This window comes from Thrips palmi, unplaced genomic scaffold, assembly GCF_012932325.1.
Source record: "Thrips palmi isolate BJ-2018 unplaced genomic scaffold, TpBJ-2018v1 HiC_scaffold_16, whole genome shotgun sequence".
In the NCBI taxonomy this organism is placed as follows: Eukaryota; Metazoa; Arthropoda; class Insecta; order Thysanoptera; family Thripidae; genus Thrips; species Thrips palmi.
In genome coordinates, this window is record NW_023144625.1 from 15,118,375 (window position 1) to 15,135,224 (window position 16,850).

The 16,850-nt window shown below is 42.8% G+C and overlaps 4 protein-coding genes across 4 annotated transcripts; 3 read left to right on the plus strand and 1 right to left on the minus strand.

Moving 5' to 3' along the window:
• The first annotated feature begins 680 nt into the window (after window positions 1–680).
• On the plus strand, window positions 681–7,028 carry LOC117642128 (PHD finger protein 12). Its single transcript, XM_034379980.1, has 13 exons — window positions 681–1,077; window positions 1,236–1,432; window positions 1,617–1,707; window positions 1,781–1,859; window positions 1,938–2,183; window positions 2,278–2,383; window positions 2,484–2,616; window positions 2,737–3,084; window positions 3,165–3,568; window positions 3,650–3,780; window positions 3,889–4,226; window positions 4,307–4,636; window positions 4,746–7,028. The coding sequence occupies exons 1-13, from the start codon at window positions 976–978 to the stop codon at window positions 5,373–5,375; spliced, it is 3,135 nt and encodes a 1,044-aa protein (XP_034235871.1). The 5' UTR covers window positions 681–975; the 3' UTR covers window positions 5,376–7,028.
• A 108-nt stretch (window positions 7,029–7,136) lies between these two features.
• On the plus strand, window positions 7,137–9,293 carry LOC117642131 (chitin synthase 8-like). Its single transcript, XM_034379983.1, has 3 exons — window positions 7,137–7,537; window positions 7,617–7,763; window positions 7,834–9,293. Exons 2-3 carry the CDS (start codon window positions 7,617–7,619, stop codon window positions 8,155–8,157), a joined length of 471 nt encoding a protein of 156 aa, XP_034235874.1. The 5' UTR covers window positions 7,137–7,537; the 3' UTR covers window positions 8,158–9,293.
• Window positions 8,158–10,717, minus strand: LOC117642130 (CWF19-like protein 1). The gene is made up of 10 exons (XM_034379982.1): window positions 10,554–10,717; window positions 9,985–10,456; window positions 9,778–9,890; window positions 9,475–9,688; window positions 9,277–9,400; window positions 9,127–9,194; window positions 8,930–9,045; window positions 8,714–8,858; window positions 8,468–8,628; window positions 8,158–8,386 (listed from the first exon to the last, which is right to left on the minus strand). Exons 1-10 carry the CDS (start codon window positions 10,571–10,573, stop codon window positions 8,242–8,244), a joined length of 1,578 nt encoding a protein of 525 aa, XP_034235873.1. The 5' UTR covers window positions 10,574–10,717; the 3' UTR covers window positions 8,158–8,241.
• A 178-nt stretch (window positions 10,718–10,895) lies between these two features.
• On the plus strand, window positions 10,896–15,387 carry LOC117642129 (WD repeat-containing protein 6). Its single transcript, XM_034379981.1, has 16 exons — window positions 10,896–11,099; window positions 11,188–11,359; window positions 11,446–11,625; window positions 11,702–11,843; window positions 11,934–12,143; window positions 12,233–12,343; window positions 12,416–12,740; window positions 12,821–12,967; window positions 13,058–13,470; window positions 13,559–13,744; window positions 13,839–13,948; window positions 14,038–14,171; window positions 14,264–14,444; window positions 14,522–14,922; window positions 15,003–15,171; window positions 15,261–15,387. The coding sequence occupies exons 1-16, from the start codon at window positions 11,015–11,017 to the stop codon at window positions 15,331–15,333; spliced, it is 3,039 nt and encodes a 1,012-aa protein (XP_034235872.1). The 5' UTR covers window positions 10,896–11,014; the 3' UTR covers window positions 15,334–15,387.
• The last annotated feature ends 1,463 nt before the right edge of the window (window positions 15,388–16,850 follow it).

Consider the following 16,850-nt stretch of genomic DNA (forward strand, 5'->3'; position numbering starts at 1 on the left):
TCGGCTGGGTCGTGGCGCCGGTCGGTGAAGAGCGCAAGAGATACTCCGTGCGTCCCGCGCTGCGGCGATACCCTCCGTCTCACTGGAGGCATGGGGTAGAGCCACGAGCCCAGAGCCGACTCCGGCCGCAGGACGCCCGGGAGGTAGGCAGCCCATTAGACCCTAAGGGAATTATCGTGAAATTAAGGCGCACATGCAGAGATAAATACTTCTGACGGAATAAAAGCTTTAAAAAGACTGTATATTAGAACTTGCTCTGAAAGAGATTACAGTGCTCAAGAAGTTTGCCACCTTTTGTCAGGAGACAGTCTGTTCAGTGCTAGTGATAGATAATTTGTGACAATAAATTTTTTCAAACCAGTAATAAAACCATAAACATTTATCTTAAAACCGACAGCATTTCTGGCAGATTTTTGTTTATAGTTCGTTTGCAGTCCAGAGGCCGTAGCGTGGCTCCCGAGCCCCGATGCAAATCACGCATAGCTATTTCCAATGGGCTTAAACTTGTTTCGACTACCACATGCCAAAGGTGCGGTGACAAGACAAGACAACAAAGAAAACCCAAAACACTAGCACCACCTGCAGTGTCAGAGCGGGAAACTTAAACTTTCAAAGCAACAACAAAAACAAAACAAAAACATCGAGATTTGACGTGTATCGATAGTATCGAAATCGAAGCCGGAGTGTTTTGTTTTCTTTGCGCCTAGTTCTAGTTGTGTTTTGGAAATTAGCGCAACATTTCTTGACTCTTTACCTGTCTGCGATCGCCGCGTGAAGGAAAATGCGTGTCAGCTGCACCGTATATTGATCCCTCTTCCCCGGTGCGGGCAGAGGGAGCTGCCGCCCTGTAATTCTCGCCGGTGACAGATGTTTACCGTGCTTTAAGCCTAAGCATCTAACCAAAGAGGAGCCTTGCAGGGGAGGCTTTGCAGGCGTCCGGTCGCCAAGAAATCGGATTGATACTCGTGAAATGTGATGTCCATGGCTCGCCCCGGCCGTCAACGTGAAGCCAGCAGTGCTGCCAGCACCATGACGTCCGCCGAGTACGATGTGGATTCCTCCGGGGGCCTGATGACCGTAAGTTTCTGGTTATTCAAGTCGCCATGATTGTGGTAAAATGGCGACCGCCGAGGCTCCGAAAACGCCGTTTTGCTGTAGTTCTTTCCCTTTTCACCAATTCTCTGTTTTTGTTTGATTCTTGTGTAACATTACCTTCAATCTTAATTTTTGCACAGAAAATTCAAGCCCTGATAGCACCTCCAGAGAATGATGAGGCGTCCAAATCCAACAAGAAGAAAGAGGGCTTAGACTTGCATCCTTATTACAAGAGGCCTGGGAAAGGTCACAATCGAGACTGCTGTGATGCTTGCAGTGAGGGTGGAAATCTAATTTGCTGTGACAAGTGCCCTGCTTCTTTTCATCTTGGCTGTCAGTGAGTATGATTGTGTTGCTGTTGACGGTGCAACGGTTGTGGTTGTTTGAAACAATACCAAGAACTGCAGACGAGACGTAAAGGGCTAACGCTCTGCTCCTCCCATCTTAAAACTTCTGCAGAATGCAGAAGCTTGTTCTCTCTTGAGTTCCTTGTTTGATGCTGACAATTACTTTCCTTTCAGTGATCCCCCACTTCAAGATGATGACATACCGTTGGGCCAGTGGCTGTGCCACAAGTGCCGAATGTCTGCCGGCCTACCTGCCTTGAAGGAGGTGTGTGTTGGTGCTGTCTCTGATGATGTGACCAATAAAACTGTCCACAAAATACAATTTATATTGTTTTCAGATCCTCAAAAAGGCTGCTAATCCCTCTGAAACTTCCGATGGGCCCACTAAAGAAGAACCAGCGGATACCCCTTCTAGAGGTATGGAATAATTTTGTCATGTCAGTCATGAGACCCCGGATCAGATTCTGTTTGTTAAATGAGTTTGATTTTCAACAGGTCGATCTCGCACATCTAGCACTGCCTCTATGGAATCCAACAAATCTCGGGGGCGAGGTAGAGCAGCAGCTGCTGCCGCTGCAGCGCAGCCTACGGGGCCCATTACAACTACATCAGTTGCTACTGGTCCTGATGGTCAGAGTGCTCTTGACACACTCATAGCAGCTGCTTCCTCCATGAATCCAATACAATTTGATTTACCTCGTGAGATGGTTCTACCAATCAATTTCCCAGGCACTGATAGAGGTCTACAAATCATTCCATACTTTAAAATACCTAGTTTAATTTTCTTTATATTGTGAAAGTCTTTCTACAATTTTCTGGTTTTTTTCCCCCACAGCTCCCACTAGAGGAAAAAGAGCCTCTGCCTCCAAGAGGAGTAGAACACATGAACTGGACAATGGTTTAGTACCTTTGCCTGCTAAAACTTGTTTTGAATGTCGCAAGTGAGTTTCTTTTGAGTCTCCCCCAAAAGAAATAAAAAAGCAGCTATGATATTATTATCTGAGCTTAAATTAATTCAAATCTAAATTGATTGTCTTACAGAAGTTGCAAAAGAGCCCCACTGCTAGCCTGTGATTACTGCCCACTTCTCTTCCATCTTGACTGCTTGGATCCTCCGCTAACATCACTTCCCTGTGGCCGGTGGATGTGTCCTAATCACGTGGAGCAAGCAATTGTAGGTATCAATACTGTTGCCAGAGTATTAAATATTCAAACAATGAATGTTGATAAGTGACTTCCGTTTTTTGTTCGTGGTACATCTACTGATGTTTGATTCTATTTCTATATCCCACAGGATGAAAAGCTCTTGACCTCCCTTAGTGTCACTCAACGAGTGGCCTTATGGGATAAATACACTGGTCCTATTGATCAAGATACAATCAAAACAGAATTTCTTCAAAAAACCAGACGCCAAAATCCACCATTCCGGTTCAAGGTGAAGCTTGCTCCTCGAAACAGAGCCAAAGTACCCAATTCAGTGAAAGAAATGTACAAAAACCGACCACCTCTTGTCCCTAGCTTACGGGATGTTTTAAGAGACAGTGAGGTAAATGGTAGTTGGGCTGATATCAAGGCTGTTGCTCCTGAGTCTAAGGTTCAAGATGCAGGGATAGATGGTCCAACAGAAACAGAACAGGAGGAAGTAAGTCCAATGCTCTCATACCTTACATGTCCTCAAAAAAGTTTTTTACTTTTTTAATAACAATTTTTAATTTATTTTAGTGGCTTAGCGGTATAGTAGCCCTACAAACAAGCATAGCATGTCATCTTAGTACAAAGCGAAGGAAAATGTCACAGTCAAGTGACTTCAGAAATCAAGATGCTGAGACACTGTCAGGAAGGTCAGATGAAAGTGATGGAATTCATATCAAGAAAGAAACAATTGATACTGATCTGGAGTTCAAAGATCTAAAAGGAAATACTATAAGTAATGGATTATCTGATCACTCTGATCAGATTACTTTAGAAAAGGAAGATGTAGAAAGCTCCAAGACCCACAATATAACTGGATTGAATGGTAGCTCTACTTTGGCTAAAGTAGTTACTCATGCGTCTAAAATCCAGAATGGTGATACAGACACAATTATGGAGATTGATGATGAAAGTTCAGAAGCATCTGATAAGATGTAAGGTTTTGTCATTGTCTATTGTAATGTTTCCCCTGGAAAGTTGGAATTATAACAACAACTCTAATTACCATGTTACAGCTTAGAGAAGTCCACATCACTGACTTCTGGAAAGGAACAGGACAAGAAAAAAATAAAGAAGTTGCTTGGTGATAAAGTACTTCTTGACGGACTAACTAATCTTTTGGAGGATTCATTAGACTGTGAGCCAGGTAAATTACCTCAATACCTCATTTAAAATACAAATAAAAACAAAAATGTGACAGTGAACATAAAGCAAACAATTGATTTAAATTTAACAAAATCTTTTCCTTTTGCAGTTTCTTCTGTTGACAAGTTGGATGAACGTTTAATTCGCCTGTTAGCGCTGCAGCGTCTCCAGCAGCTGTCAGCCAACAGCTCTTTGTCCGACTGCCTTGCTTTACCGACAAAAACACCGTCTTTGCTGGTGCAACGGCAACCCACCTTCTGGCCAGCCCCAGAAGCTGGGTTAAAACCAAGAGCTTTGCTAACTCCACTAAACAGCTGCCAGCCTCCCATGCCTATCTATTACCGAGTTATGGAAGTAGGGACTGGAGGGGACATGGACATTTGCCTCACCTATTATGGCCACTGCAATTACGTCACAGCAAAACATGCTGTTATTATCTGTGATGAGGTAAGCTTTAATGTTCCCTATTGGGAAGTGTGAAACACAGAGTATATAATAGTGTCTGTAAAAGATTATCTTTATTGTAGGTAAACAGGCACTATGAGCTCATGAATTACAGTGAGCATGGGACCACGGTTGACAATGTGCTGTACTCCTGCGATTTCTCTGAGAAGGTGCCTGTGAAAGATCAGCCCATGAGTCCGCCCCTGAATCCCCCACATCATGGCAGACGAAGTGGGGGTAGTAGCAGCAGTGCTAACACAGGCACGACCAATGCTGCTGAACCTGCAGAAACTGAAGTAGAAGTTCCCCCTCTAATTCAAAAAATAAGAGCTGTTGTTGATAAGAGGAGAGGAGTTGTGAGAGAAGAAGACAATGCCCCAGAACCTTGCAAAATGCCCTCTGACATTGGAAAGGTAACTGTTGCAGGGATTGCTAACAAAATTATCCTCATAAAAAATTTTAACATCTAAATGTTATACATGTAGTTGAAGTCCTAAGATTATTTCTTTGTTACTCCTTCAGGTTGACATGAAGTGCAGTTGTCGTTCCAGCAGTTCAAGTCTAATCGGCGGCAGTGGTGCCGGGTGGGAAGGCACCGCCCTTCTCAATCATGGGTCTTTCATCAAGTTTGGTTGCATTCAGTTTACATTTAGTGTTTTGAACTTTGTTTCACCACCTCAAAGAGAACAATCTGCTCAAGAAAGTTCAAGTGTAACTGTAACTAGTGGAAAAGGACCTATTCCTCATAGAATTCTTAAGAGAGAAAGAGACAGCACAAGTAGTTCAACTCTAACAGTGTCGCCTTCACCTCCACCTGACAGAGCTGCTCAGCCAAACAAGAGTGTACAGAAGAGTTCAAAGAAAAGAGAAGTGGAAAATGATGACGACGATGATGATGACGATGACGACGATGAAGAAGAAGATGAAGACGAGGATGAAGAAGAAGGCGAGAAGGAAGAACTGAATGATGATTCCGAGGTGGAAGAGAACGAAGATGATGAAAATATGGAAGAAAGTAACGTTGTTTGTGAGGATGTAGCTATGGAGGAATCTCTTGTAGAAACTAAAGAAAAAGCTAATAATTGTTTACCTGATTCTAGCTCTGTTAATAGGGGAAGTCCCTGTGCTCTCAATGAAACTGATTCTGTGTGAGAATATTTTCTCCTCTCTGTTTAAGGAAACTTGGATGTCTGTAATTCTGATAATGCGCATAAACTAGTATTTATTGCACTGTTTTAATGATTTGGTCAAGCTGAATGTGCCTATACCCCTTGTTCACTGCCAAGCCACTTGTTCTGTTACATTTTCAGAACAACGATAATTCTTGGTTTGTCTCTGGTTTTATATTAAAATGTAAAATGTGATATATTGGTTATTTATATGCTACATTGTTTGGATAGTTGACCTGTACGATACCGAACTTGAAAGTTCTGAAATTACCATTCCGTTCTATGGGCTGGGCCCAACATTTATTGATGCCAACTTATTCTAGTGCTTAATCTGTTGTACATCAAGTCATGTAAGGGTGTCAGCAGTCAGCGATGTCACTTTTAAACTGGACTGGGTCTCATAGCTCTGTCAATTAATTAAAACCTTGCTGACTTCATCATGAACTCGCATTTACCTTGCCATGGCCATGGTCCTATCCACTTTTATTCCAATCTGAAGCTCATCATCTCTTTTTCATGTTAATCATATTTCATGCTAGTACTGATATTTTGACCTTGTTACAACTTTGGTATCGTTGATTTTCATTTAATTATTAGTTTGGAACAGTGTTTTTGTGAATCAGGCTGGCCCCTTGACAAGTGTGCAAATTGGACAGAAGATATATTTTTTTTGTGTAAAATTTATTTATGTACATTTTATTTTACAAGATTTCCATTATAGTATGAATATGCATGCATGTGTGTTTGTAAATGTAAGTAAAATTATTTATTTAATTAAATAATGTGTCTTTGTAAAATTTCACAAAGTTTTTGTGAATGGTGACTGTATTAAGTAATCTTGATGTTTCTGAGGCAAACTTTAATGGTAACTTTTCAACCCATGAGATGGCACATGTATGAGCATGTCTGTAGGAAAGTGGTGTAGCCATGCTTTCAAATAATGGTCCTGGAACCATGCCATTGATTCTTCTAAACACTGGTGTGCTCCATACCCTTTTTTAAGAAAAACCATTGTACCAGTTTTTAAAGCAATTAACTGCCATTGTTCTGATTTCATTGTTTTGACACTTGAATTATGATTTACCATATTGGTTACTTGTCAAATAACCAGTGTATGTTAAATTACGAAACAGACAACTAGGTTCATTGGTAACACATTCTACCAAAAATCCTAGCAATAAACTTTACGCTTACAATTTTTTTTATGTGTAGTTTTGCAGTTTGGTTATACATCAGAGCAGCGTCCTTAAAATTAAAATTATGATTTGTATAATTGAGTGCCTGTATTACCATTCAAAGCTCACCAGAGCAACAGTCTATTGGTAAGACTGATGTGGTCATAAAGAGCCACAGAGAGGAAATGTCTTTTTTTTTATTTCCTCTTTTGAACTATTCCCTCTCTGTTTTGGGGCCACATGTAGATATTCATGTGTGCCAGTGATAAAGTACACAACTCAAACGAAGGTGGAAGGTGTAGTCAAGTTATTGCTATTCGATCCAAGATTCCCACAGAAACGTCAGTGATATCTGTTATCTTTATAAGATCATGTAATATTGCATATTACTGAAATGAAAAGTATGTGATGGAAACTGTGGTGTTTTTTTATGTTATCAAAATACAGTTGTCTTCAAGTCACTCTTTTGGTTCTTGACTGTCCTGTCCCTCACCGCACTGCCCGTAGCCTTTATGACCCTCACTGGGCCGCCGCTTCCGGTACTTCCGGTTACCGGCGGCCTTCCCGCCTTCCTGTAGATACCGCGGCGCCACGCGGCGCTTTGCCTTGGCTTTGCGTTTGCGCTTCGCGGCGTCGGGAGCAAGGGCGCCAGCGTAGTGATTTGGAAGGTCGTTTCGACGCCCCGTCTCTCTCGCACCCCCACGGCACTCCCCATGGCGCGAGCGCGACAGAGACAGCGATGACGATACCACCCTTCGGAAGCACTCGCCCGGTACTGAAGGTCCTCCAGTAGTGCCATATGCATATCAGCAAGCATCCGGCATGGCGGCCGCCGCAGCGCGTCGCAGACACAGGTCTCCACCACATCTAGAGCACCTTGTGAGTGCAGCTTGTTAGTCAGAGTCCAGGTGGGCCGACTTCGAGTCACGCAGGGAAGCCCGACCGACAACACGACTACTGCACCACCAAGGCACGGTTTTATTCATTGGGTTTTGGTATCTCAACTTCACATGACAAAATATTTGATTATAGTCTTGTATTAAATGCAGATGTCTCAGCTCAAGCTCTTTGTGGTCCTCCTGTGTGCCGCGAATGCGCTTACCATACCACCCGAGAAGAAAGCTGCCAGAGCAGAGGGACACACTGAGGGAGGCGATCCTAGAGGACTTACTCTCTCTTCTCAACTGAACCATGAGGTAAGATGTCTAACATTAAATTGAAAAAAAAAAATGGATTTTTGGTGTTGAGCAAGGTTTTTAATTACAGGGGAAATCTTCTTCAAAATTCTTTGGAGGAATCCTGCCATCCTTTCACTCTCCAAATCAAGGATTCTTTCCGAGTCCCATGGGAGGATACAATGTGGGGGGCTTCCCTTCTTACCCATATCCTCCTTCCCCATATGGCTACATGAATGGCCCATTCAACTATGGAGGATTTTACCCCCAGAATCCCGGTTACTTTGGACAAAATTTTGGAGGATATGCAGCCACTCAGCAGCAGCAGCAACAACAACAATCTTCTCAAATTGGAGCAGGTGGATCAGGAATGGGAGGATTTCAATCGCCATTTGGGGGTTTCAGGAATCAATAATAGAGAACACTGAACCAGGTTTATTTTTAAATTCATTTAGAGATTGTTTGAAGTTTGTTACAAAGATTGCAATACTGTACTTGATCATTCCACCAGTGTAAAATCATATGGTTGGAATGCTTCCCTGAATCGTTTTACAAGTGCAACTTCTTCTACTTTGTCTTGCTTTACATCCTTCCAATCAGCCATGTGTTCCCTATCCAGAATGGGTCCACTAGCCAAAACTTCCCTGAAATCAACAGTAAAGTTTGTATTGGTCAAGCATACATAAATTCAAACAACATTGCAATTAATAATAATATGAACCAACCTGCCAAAATTCAGAGAAAAGCTTTTTTTAATTCTGTGGAAAAGTTTATCTCCGTTTGGAAGTTGGACATAAAAATATGGAGCTCTAGGGCCGGCCACTTGATCTAGCTTTGCATGCTCTGGAAGTTCATCCAGCTCAAATCCTTCAGCTTCAGCAGACTCCTATTTTAAAAAATACACATAGATAAAACAGTATTTGATTTGATTAAGTACCATACATTTATCTTTTAGAGTAATATATACTCACTTGGAATATCTCACGTAGCTCTTTTGTTGCGTTTTCTGGAATAGGTATGGCTTGTATTTGCATATGTGAAGTTTTGTAGTTTCGTTCGTAAAACACTACTGCTTTTTTCTGCTTGGAACACGCTTTCTTGATAGCCGATTTGAACCTTTGGAAAACAAAAATTGTTAGTAAAAAATGTATAGAGTTGTTGACAGAAATTTGCAGAGCTTAGCTTACTTTTCAATTTCATCAAGCACATCCTGTGGGGCTTCTGCAGTAGATTGATGGTGCTCTACCGGCAGAATCAATACATGGTCCTCGACAAGGCCACCTTTCGCCATAGCCAAGTATGCCTATAAAAAATAAAATATTACATTATAAGATAACTGGTAACTAGAAACAAAGGTGATGTGGAAACCAGGATGTAAACATACATGAGTGCCCACACTAATGACAAGATGCTTTTCAACTTCCGGGCTGGCAAGACAAAACCAGCACTTGGCTGTAAAATTCAAAGATTTTGAGTTAGAGGCAGGACAAAGTGTTAATGTTACATGTCAAAATACATTTTATTTTAGACCAACCTTGGTCAAAAACTGGTCTTTCTCGTTTTTTCCTGTCTTGACCACCGTCATCAAATCGCCCACGTTTTCCTCCTCTCCTATCGTTAGGAGCATTCATATCATAGAAGAACTGATTTGCTTTCTCCTGCAAGAAAACAATTTAAATCATTGAGAGGGGTTCAAAAATGTTGAAATAAAATTTGCAGTACAGAGCATTACCTGACTTCCCGTAGGATTTGAGAAATATGCTAGACCAGGGAAGGGACTCTTTGTTTCATCTGTCGTTCCCTGAAGAAGTTCAGAAGCACGCATGTGTTCCATCGGAACAATATTCAGTGCATATAACCACTTCTGTTTTGAAGGATTGCCAACAGATGCAAGTGCCATAAATCTAGTATTGTGCTGAGAAGTATCTCCTGGAGCTGCTTCATTCCTGTTAAAAGGTTAAAAATAAATCAAGGATGAGTGAAAAATCAAACCAATATGCAATTTAGCTTGTATAAGCAAAGATGTGTGACCTACTTGTATGGAGGGCGGTCATAATAAACATCATGCATCCCAGAAAAAATATATCTAGGCTTGATATGAGCTGCCAGCCAAGATAACAGTGGAGATCCTGATGGCAGATTGCTCTCCTGTGACAGAGCATGTCAGGAACACATTAAAACTTGTTTCTAGAAAAGAAACTTAAAACAAATCAAATAGAGCTTTGGTCAAACAAGTACTTACAGCTTTCTGGTGATTTTGAGAAATACCATTCGGCCAACATGATGTTACAAGAATATCAACACCTTTAAAATTAGATTGACCTTTGTAACAAACATCTCTCACGCACATGACATCGTTCTCGGAGAAAGAAGTGTCAGATGTTCCTTCCTTCTGACCACTGACGTATGCTATTCTCAGTCCGTCACTTGTGGTGAATACACCACGTTTGCCTAAATAACTAATATTGGGACAAAGTTCACAGCCATTGATATCAGAATACTTGGATGTGTGTTCATCAGAATTTGGTCCTAAAACATAGGTTGTCACAGGAACTGGAATACTGCCATTTTTAATCGCATTCCATTCACTGTCAGAAGGTCCGAAGAAATCACCAACACATAGGAGGTAATCAAAGGGCCCATTCTTGTCATTCACAGTAGAAACACGTTTCATTAACGCCTTGAAATTTCCTCGAACATCACCAGCAACTAAACTGAAAATTAGAGAGGAGACAGAAAAACTGTGAGGACAAACTCAAGGCACAAAACCACTACAATCATTACAAAGGTATCGTGGCGATCAAACCGTACAGTTTCAACTTGTCTCCCATGACTGATCAGGAGGGCTCGGTTTCCTTTAAGTACCGAAATCTACGAGCTGCGAGTGAAAAGTTAAAAATACAACGACAAAGATTCGTAAACAGGTACCGCGACACAACGCTACAGACGCGTCGGCTGCTAGAGTTGCGCAGGCTGTGCAGGTTCGGTCCTGAAAAGTCTTTTCACTATTGCAGTAAAATTTTCAAAAAAAATCATTTTTCATATTTTATATTTAAATGTACCAAAATAAAAATTGATTCTACTTGGTTCTCTTTTTGTATGTTCACAGAAGATCGGAGAATCACATGACAACTTCGGAGATAAATTTCTTGTTCTTGTGTTGGCTAAACTATAAAAACAATAGGCCATAACCACACATTCGCATGTGTTTGGTGCTAGAATTAGTTTTAAATTTTTATCAATGTAATGTTATTTAATTTGTCCCTAGAACAATGCCTGGAACCATATCATTTCGAAATGTGTTCATCAGCACTGATGTCATCTGTGTGAAATTTTTTGGTCCTTATGTCTTTGCTGGTAGGGACAGGAATCTTGGAATCTTATGGAAAAGAATTATTATTAAATGAATTTTCTGTAAACACATGATCTTGTTTTCCTTTTAAAGGTGTTGGAGGAATTCTGAAAATATTTGAATTACTCACCAAAACATGTGTCAAAGAAGTGGAAGTATTTAAGGGCCACAAAATATATGGAATCGAGCCCGGTGAAAAAAATCTTATAATCATATTTGGAAGTAAAAGTGTTCGTGTTTTCAAATTTTCTCATGCACAGACAGAGTATGTTGGCATATATAGTCTCCCCGTATAAAATCTTATCTGCGTATTCCTTTTATATTTTGTGAACGAATTTCTATTTCTTTCAGGATTCAGATGTCATGTGTTGCATCAATATCTTTGGAAGACTGGGTCTTAACTGCACATTGGCTTTCTGATGACACTCAAATATCGCTTGTCACTGCCCATAATGTCATTTGGCTTTGGTCATGGAGCGAAAATGACAAAACTGAATTAATGCGGGCAGGTTGTTCTGAGAAATGCATTTTGTATCCTTCCCACTTGATTATCATACCACATTTGATGTTATTGATGTAAAGAGGCTCCTTGACTCTCTCTGTACAGATATTCTGCTACAGTTTGCGGCAAAGATTGGGAAAGTTGTGTTGTCTTTGCGGGTACTGTTTTCAGAGAAGTTGTTATATGGCTGCCCAGTGGAAGTGGCATGTGCGACCAGCCTGTTTTACACAGGCTTGTTGGTCATAATGTGAGTGACAACTACTATTGTAACATTTACAGTTCGTTACAATTTTAAAAGTAATGTCAGTTACCAGTGTTTGTTGTTGGCAAATTTCAGGGTGTAATATTTTCTCTTACCTGGGACTGGCAAACATCTTCCCTGTGTTCCACATCTGATGATAGGAGTATTCGCCTCTGGGAATTTTCGTTTCCTCATAAGTCTGATTGGCAATCATCCACTGTTACTTGCTCAAATGTGTTTTATGGCCACTCTGCAAGAGTTTGGCGAAGCATTATGTTTGAGAATTTCATTGTCAGTGTAGGAGAGGTAAACTAACTTCAATTGTCTTATTGTTAGCTTCAGCTTCTCTTTCACTGTAGAATTTTTCCTAAGCACATTCTGGTTCTTTGAATTAGGATAATCAAATTTGTGTGTGGAGTAGAAATGGAAACCTTCTTCAAAGCATAAATAGATCAACCAGTGGTTGTCAGTGGAGCGTTGATTGCAGTGCCAAGCACCAGCTCATGGTAAGAAAATAAAGAGGAGAAAATTGAAACTGTTAAAATCAAGAAGAGAACTCTTTTAATAAGTCTTGGTAGGTCACAGGTGCTGGAGATGGATCAATACAACTCCTTCCTCCTCCTTCACCAAGGGCAGTGCCGACAGCCATCACTGGCCCATTCCCTGAAGATCTCCTTCGACTGATTGACAGTCCCTGTGTGCGCAAATTAGCTTTTTTGTCATCTGGAGTTATTGTGGCTGCCACTGAGGACGGGACAATCCTGAGAGGTGATTCTATATCAACTCCTTGGGAAATAGTCTGCAAGGATGTCAGGTTTTCAAATTATTGTGTACTATCAGTGGCACCCAGCCGTACAAAATTTTCCATTGCTTCACTTAGAGGGGAGGTAATTTTATATCAATGTAAGTATTTTTCTGTAGTTTCTTAAAAGCATTAACATCTGTCTGTTGTTGTTGACTGGACCTAAATGTCAATTGTTCAGGCACTGCAAAGGATGGGAAGGAATGGACCCTTGAGCAGCAGTTAGAAGACGGCAAAATTTGGTCTCTCTTGTGGCTCTCTGACCAGGAGATATTGGTGTGCGGTGATGAAGGTCGTCTCAGAGTTTGGCAGATCTCCCCAGAGCAAGGTTCTGTTATTTACTAAGGAAAACAAAATTGTGGCTTCAGACTTGGTTTTTATTATACTTGCAGTTGTCTCATTAGATTTGGTTTTCCAGGGGTGAATATGAAATGCATTGGTCAATTTACTCTTCCTCGATCTCGAGAGCGATGGCCAACATGTGGCAGACTTTTGACAAAGAACTCTCAAAATTTTCTTTTGTGTGGAGATCGTTGTGGGTCATTGCATTTATTCAGTCTGTCAGGATTCTCACAAGCAGAGGTGCAGTTTTCAGCTCCTGACCATTCACTTCCTAAGCTTCATGGAAAGCTTGGTGTAACTAGTGTAATGAAACACCATGGGAAAATATTTTCTACGGGCCGTGATGGCAGTGTTAAAATGCTTGCCGTTAACTCAGACCCACCTCAGTTGTTGCTGCTATCCACTGATAAAATGGTTATGGATTGGGTCTGCTCTGTCATAACCCTGCCTTCAGATAATAAAAATTTCCTTATTGTTGGGTTCAAAGAGGTAAAGCGCGCCAAAATGCTTTCATTGTAATTTTTTTTGTCCAGGAAATGATTAAGATATTTATATTTTTCTATTTCTTTGTTCACAGATGAATATGATTGTTTGGAGCACTAGTGAACGGAGGACAATTCTCCAGATAGATTGTGGGGGAGGCCACCGTTCTTGGGATTGTATGGTATCAAGCAAAGAGAATCTAGAATTGACTTATGTTAGAGAAAAACAAATTTACTATTCGTCAAGGGCCTTAGAGACATTGATGAAGCCAACATTACAAGTACAATTTTAGTTCTTTGCCTTAATTTTGTCAAAGTAAAATAAAATCTAAAAATATGCTATAATAGTTAACACAATCTTCTTTCAACTTTCAGTGTGGAATAAGCCCTCGTGAATTAAATAGTGTTTCAATCCTTCCACTTGTGCCTTCTGGACTGCTTTTTGGTGGTGAAGATGGTACCCTTTATGTGTGCAAATTCAGTGGGTAAGTTTCTTCTTTCTTATTTTGTTTATGGTACCAAAAAGTCTCTTACATATAATGTCAACTTTTTATTTTTGTGGTGATCATTTCAGGGATATTTCTACTCTAGTGAGTAGAGCAACTCTAACTAGTCACATTTCTAGTGTTCGCTGTATTTGTGTGCAAGATAATTTCTTTTTTTCTGCTGGTGGTCGGGCCCAACTCAAAGCTTGGCAAATCGAACATGGTTTGTAAATAAACATGGTATACAGTATTGTAAATTAACTGTGAATTAAATTTTGCTACCTTTATACTTGCCTTTTCTTCCCTTTAATACAGGTTCAGATGAAGAAATTTCATGTGTAGAATTAGCTTCACATATGCTCAAAGGTGAACGCCATCCTCGCTCTCCTCCTTCCATTGATCCAGAAATGCGATACATGAGCCTGTGTTGTATTCCTAGCACTGAAAGCAATTCTGTTGTGCAGCTGATATCTGGTTGTTCTGATGGAGCCATGAGGTAATGTTGGTGTTCTTTCAGTCCTTACATGGCTTATTATATTCTGTGTTAATGAGTTTTTGGATTTTGTTTTCCAGGTGGCTTACGTTTGATTCTTTTAACAAAACATTCCAAGTTGTTAGTGAGTCAATGTTTCATACTAAATGTGTCCTGAAATTACTAACTGTCCCTTTAAATCAAGGAAAAGTGGCACTAATTTCTAGTGCCACTGATGGGATGATTGCTCTCTGGGACATCCTTCCAGAAATGTTCACATCAAATTCTGGAAGGGAACCGATTTGGAGCAGTCGCTGTCACCAGTCAGGTGTCAATAGCCTTCATGCCCAGGTCCTTCCTACAAGTAAAGCGTCAACCATACTTGTAGCTAGCGGTGGGGATGACAACTCTGTGGTCTTGACTGCTTTAACTCTGGGAGATAAAGAAGTGTCTATGATTGCTCAGTGGTCTAACAGCTCTGCTCATGCTGCTCAAGTGACAGGCAAGTTCATTTTACAGAGCTCCAATAAAATAATTTTGTCTAAAAGTACAACATATTAGGTTTTAATCAATCCTATGCAGGTGTCTGGCTGGTCGGAGCATGGCTTCTAAGCACTTCTATCGATCAAAGACTGACTGTGTGGCGGTGGAAATTGGAATTGGAGGGATCTACTCACCTTACTTGTGACTTTGTTAGTCAGACCATATGTTCTGTACCTGATGTTCAAGACATGCAGATTTGGAGAGATAAGTACGTTAGACCTTAGTCTTTTATTTTGAGAGTGCTCACATCAAATGGATCATGTTTGTAATTAATTTTGATTTTGATTATTTTTTCAGAGATTTTATCAGTGTCTGTGTTGTGGGGAAAGGAGTACAAATTGTCCAGATACCATTAAAACCTGAACTGTGAATACATACTGTTATAAAATATTTTATTACGGAATAAAAATTTGTTGCATTTTAATATGTTGCAATCATTTTTCATACACAGGACAGGAACTCCCTGAGACGAGTATCGAGGGCCCTGCCGCCCTGCAGTCTGGTCACCGTAGCATCACACGTTCCCAAGGGTACGCGAAGGCCGAAGGTACGCGCCTCAAGCCGGGGCGGGGAGGGGGCCGGCGGGGTCCTGACCGCTATCCTGGCCACCCTAGAGTGCGACGATCTCCGTGGTACCTGTGGTACCCAAGGGTCCGGCTGGCTTTCTGGAAGAGCAGGCCCGGAGTGGGGGAGGCAGGCGAAGCCGCGCTCCGCTCCGCCGCGCCGCCGCTGGAGACGCTGAGGGGGGCCAGGGGCAGGCCAGGGGCGTCGCCGTCCCGACGGGAGGGGGGAAGGCCGGCGGCCGACGCGCAACGAAACGTCAGCCGGCCCGGGCCGGCTCAGTCCCCGACAGGTGCTCGGCGTCGCTCGTCCTGCCGTTCCCCGTCCGTGGCGTCGGTTCGATCCTGCCCGACGTCGTCGTCGTCCTGGTGCTGCCCGTGTGAGCCCGCCGGCCGGCTGGGCCGCCTTTGTGCCTGTGGTACTGTTTTCCCGGCGCGTTGGGAACCGAGGCGCCGCGAGGAGGCCGCGACCCGCCGCGCTCCGCGTGTAGTGTAGTTCGATTCCCCGGCGCCCCCAAGGCTCCGAGGCTCGGACGCGGAGGCTTGGCCGGCGCGCCGCCGTAATAAAGGGCGCGATGGCGGTCGGGGCAATCAAGGCATTGTGATCGTGGCGCCGCGAGTCGCTGCGTCGCTGCACTGCACACAAAGGAGAAGAGTGCGTGTGACACGACGCGGCCCCGTGTGAGTGTGTGTGCGTGTGTCCGTGTGTGGTGGTGATAGTGCACTGAGTGGATACTGGAGCACCGCGCCGGCCGACCCTGCACTTGCGCTGCTCCGCGCCGCCACTGGTGACCCGACTGGCATAGGTGAGTCGTCTTGTGCATCTCCGAGTGCTAGGGGACAGCGAGGCAACCGGTGTATTCGAACCCAGGGCCAGACTGGTGCGGGCCATCTCGACTCAGATACAGTGGATTCAAGCTCCTGCCGGAGTCAAAGTCAAGGACATGCAATGCTTCAACTGCATGGCTGAGGAACTCGTCCTGGCTCCAGGGAGAGCTGCGGACGCTGGAGCGCGCAGGTCGGGCGACGGACAAGAAGAAGCCGGGTCCGGTGCCGACGAGCGGCCCAGTCGCTTCACTCTCAAGTCACTAGTCTGAAGCATCGTTTCGTCACTCTGTCTCTGTCGCGCACCCAGGGCACACCTCACGAGTGCGACAGAGACAGAGCGATCGGCTGGCTCATTTCCGATTCGCTGGCTGCGTCCTGCATTTCCTTCCCTCCCCGCTTCCTGGCGACACGCGAAATAAGTCTTCCCGCCGGCTGACAAGTTGTCCGGCAGCCCGCAGCATGCAGGGCAGCACGCTCCGCTCAATCACGCGGCGAGTCC

Excerpts from the sequence above, each read along its gene's own strand:
- LOC117642128 (XM_034379980.1), top strand. The coding sequence starts at position 976 with ATGTCCATGGCTCGCCCCGGCCGTCAACGTGAAGCCAGCAGTGCTGCC. Across the intron at positions 1,433-1,616 it reads TCTTTTCATCTTGGCTGTCA|TGATCCCCCACTTCAAGATG; the intron begins GTGAGTATGATT and ends CTTTCCTTTCAG. Across the intron at positions 3,569-3,649 it reads TCAGAAGCATCTGATAAGAT|CTTAGAGAAGTCCACATCAC; the intron begins GTAAGGTTTTGT and ends ACCATGTTACAG.
- LOC117642131 (XM_034379983.1), top strand. The coding sequence starts at position 7,617 with ATGTCTCAGCTCAAGCTCTTTGTGGTCCTCCTGTGTGCCGCGAATGCG. Across the intron at positions 7,764-7,833 it reads CTTCTCAACTGAACCATGAG|GGGAAATCTTCTTCAAAATT; the intron begins GTAAGATGTCTA and ends TTTTAATTACAG.
- LOC117642130 (XM_034379982.1), bottom strand. The coding sequence starts at position 10,573 with ATGGGAGACAAGTTGAAACT. Across the intron at positions 9,401-9,474 it reads CAAATCCTACGGGAAGTCAG|GAGAAAGCAAATCAGTTCTT; the intron begins GTAATGCTCTGT and ends GTTTTCTTGCAG. Across the intron at positions 8,629-8,713 it reads AGCTACGTGAGATATTCCAA|GAGTCTGCTGAAGCTGAAGG; the intron begins GTGAGTATATAT and ends TTTTTAAAATAG.
- LOC117642129 (XM_034379981.1), top strand. The coding sequence starts at position 11,015 with ATGCCTGGAACCATATCATTTCGAAATGTGTTCATCAGCACTGATGTC. Across the intron at positions 11,360-11,445 it reads TTTTCTCATGCACAGACAGA|GATTCAGATGTCATGTGTTG; the intron begins GTATGTTGGCAT and ends TATTTCTTTCAG. Across the intron at positions 12,741-12,820 it reads GGAGGTAATTTTATATCAAT|GCACTGCAAAGGATGGGAAG; the intron begins GTAAGTATTTTT and ends TCAATTGTTCAG.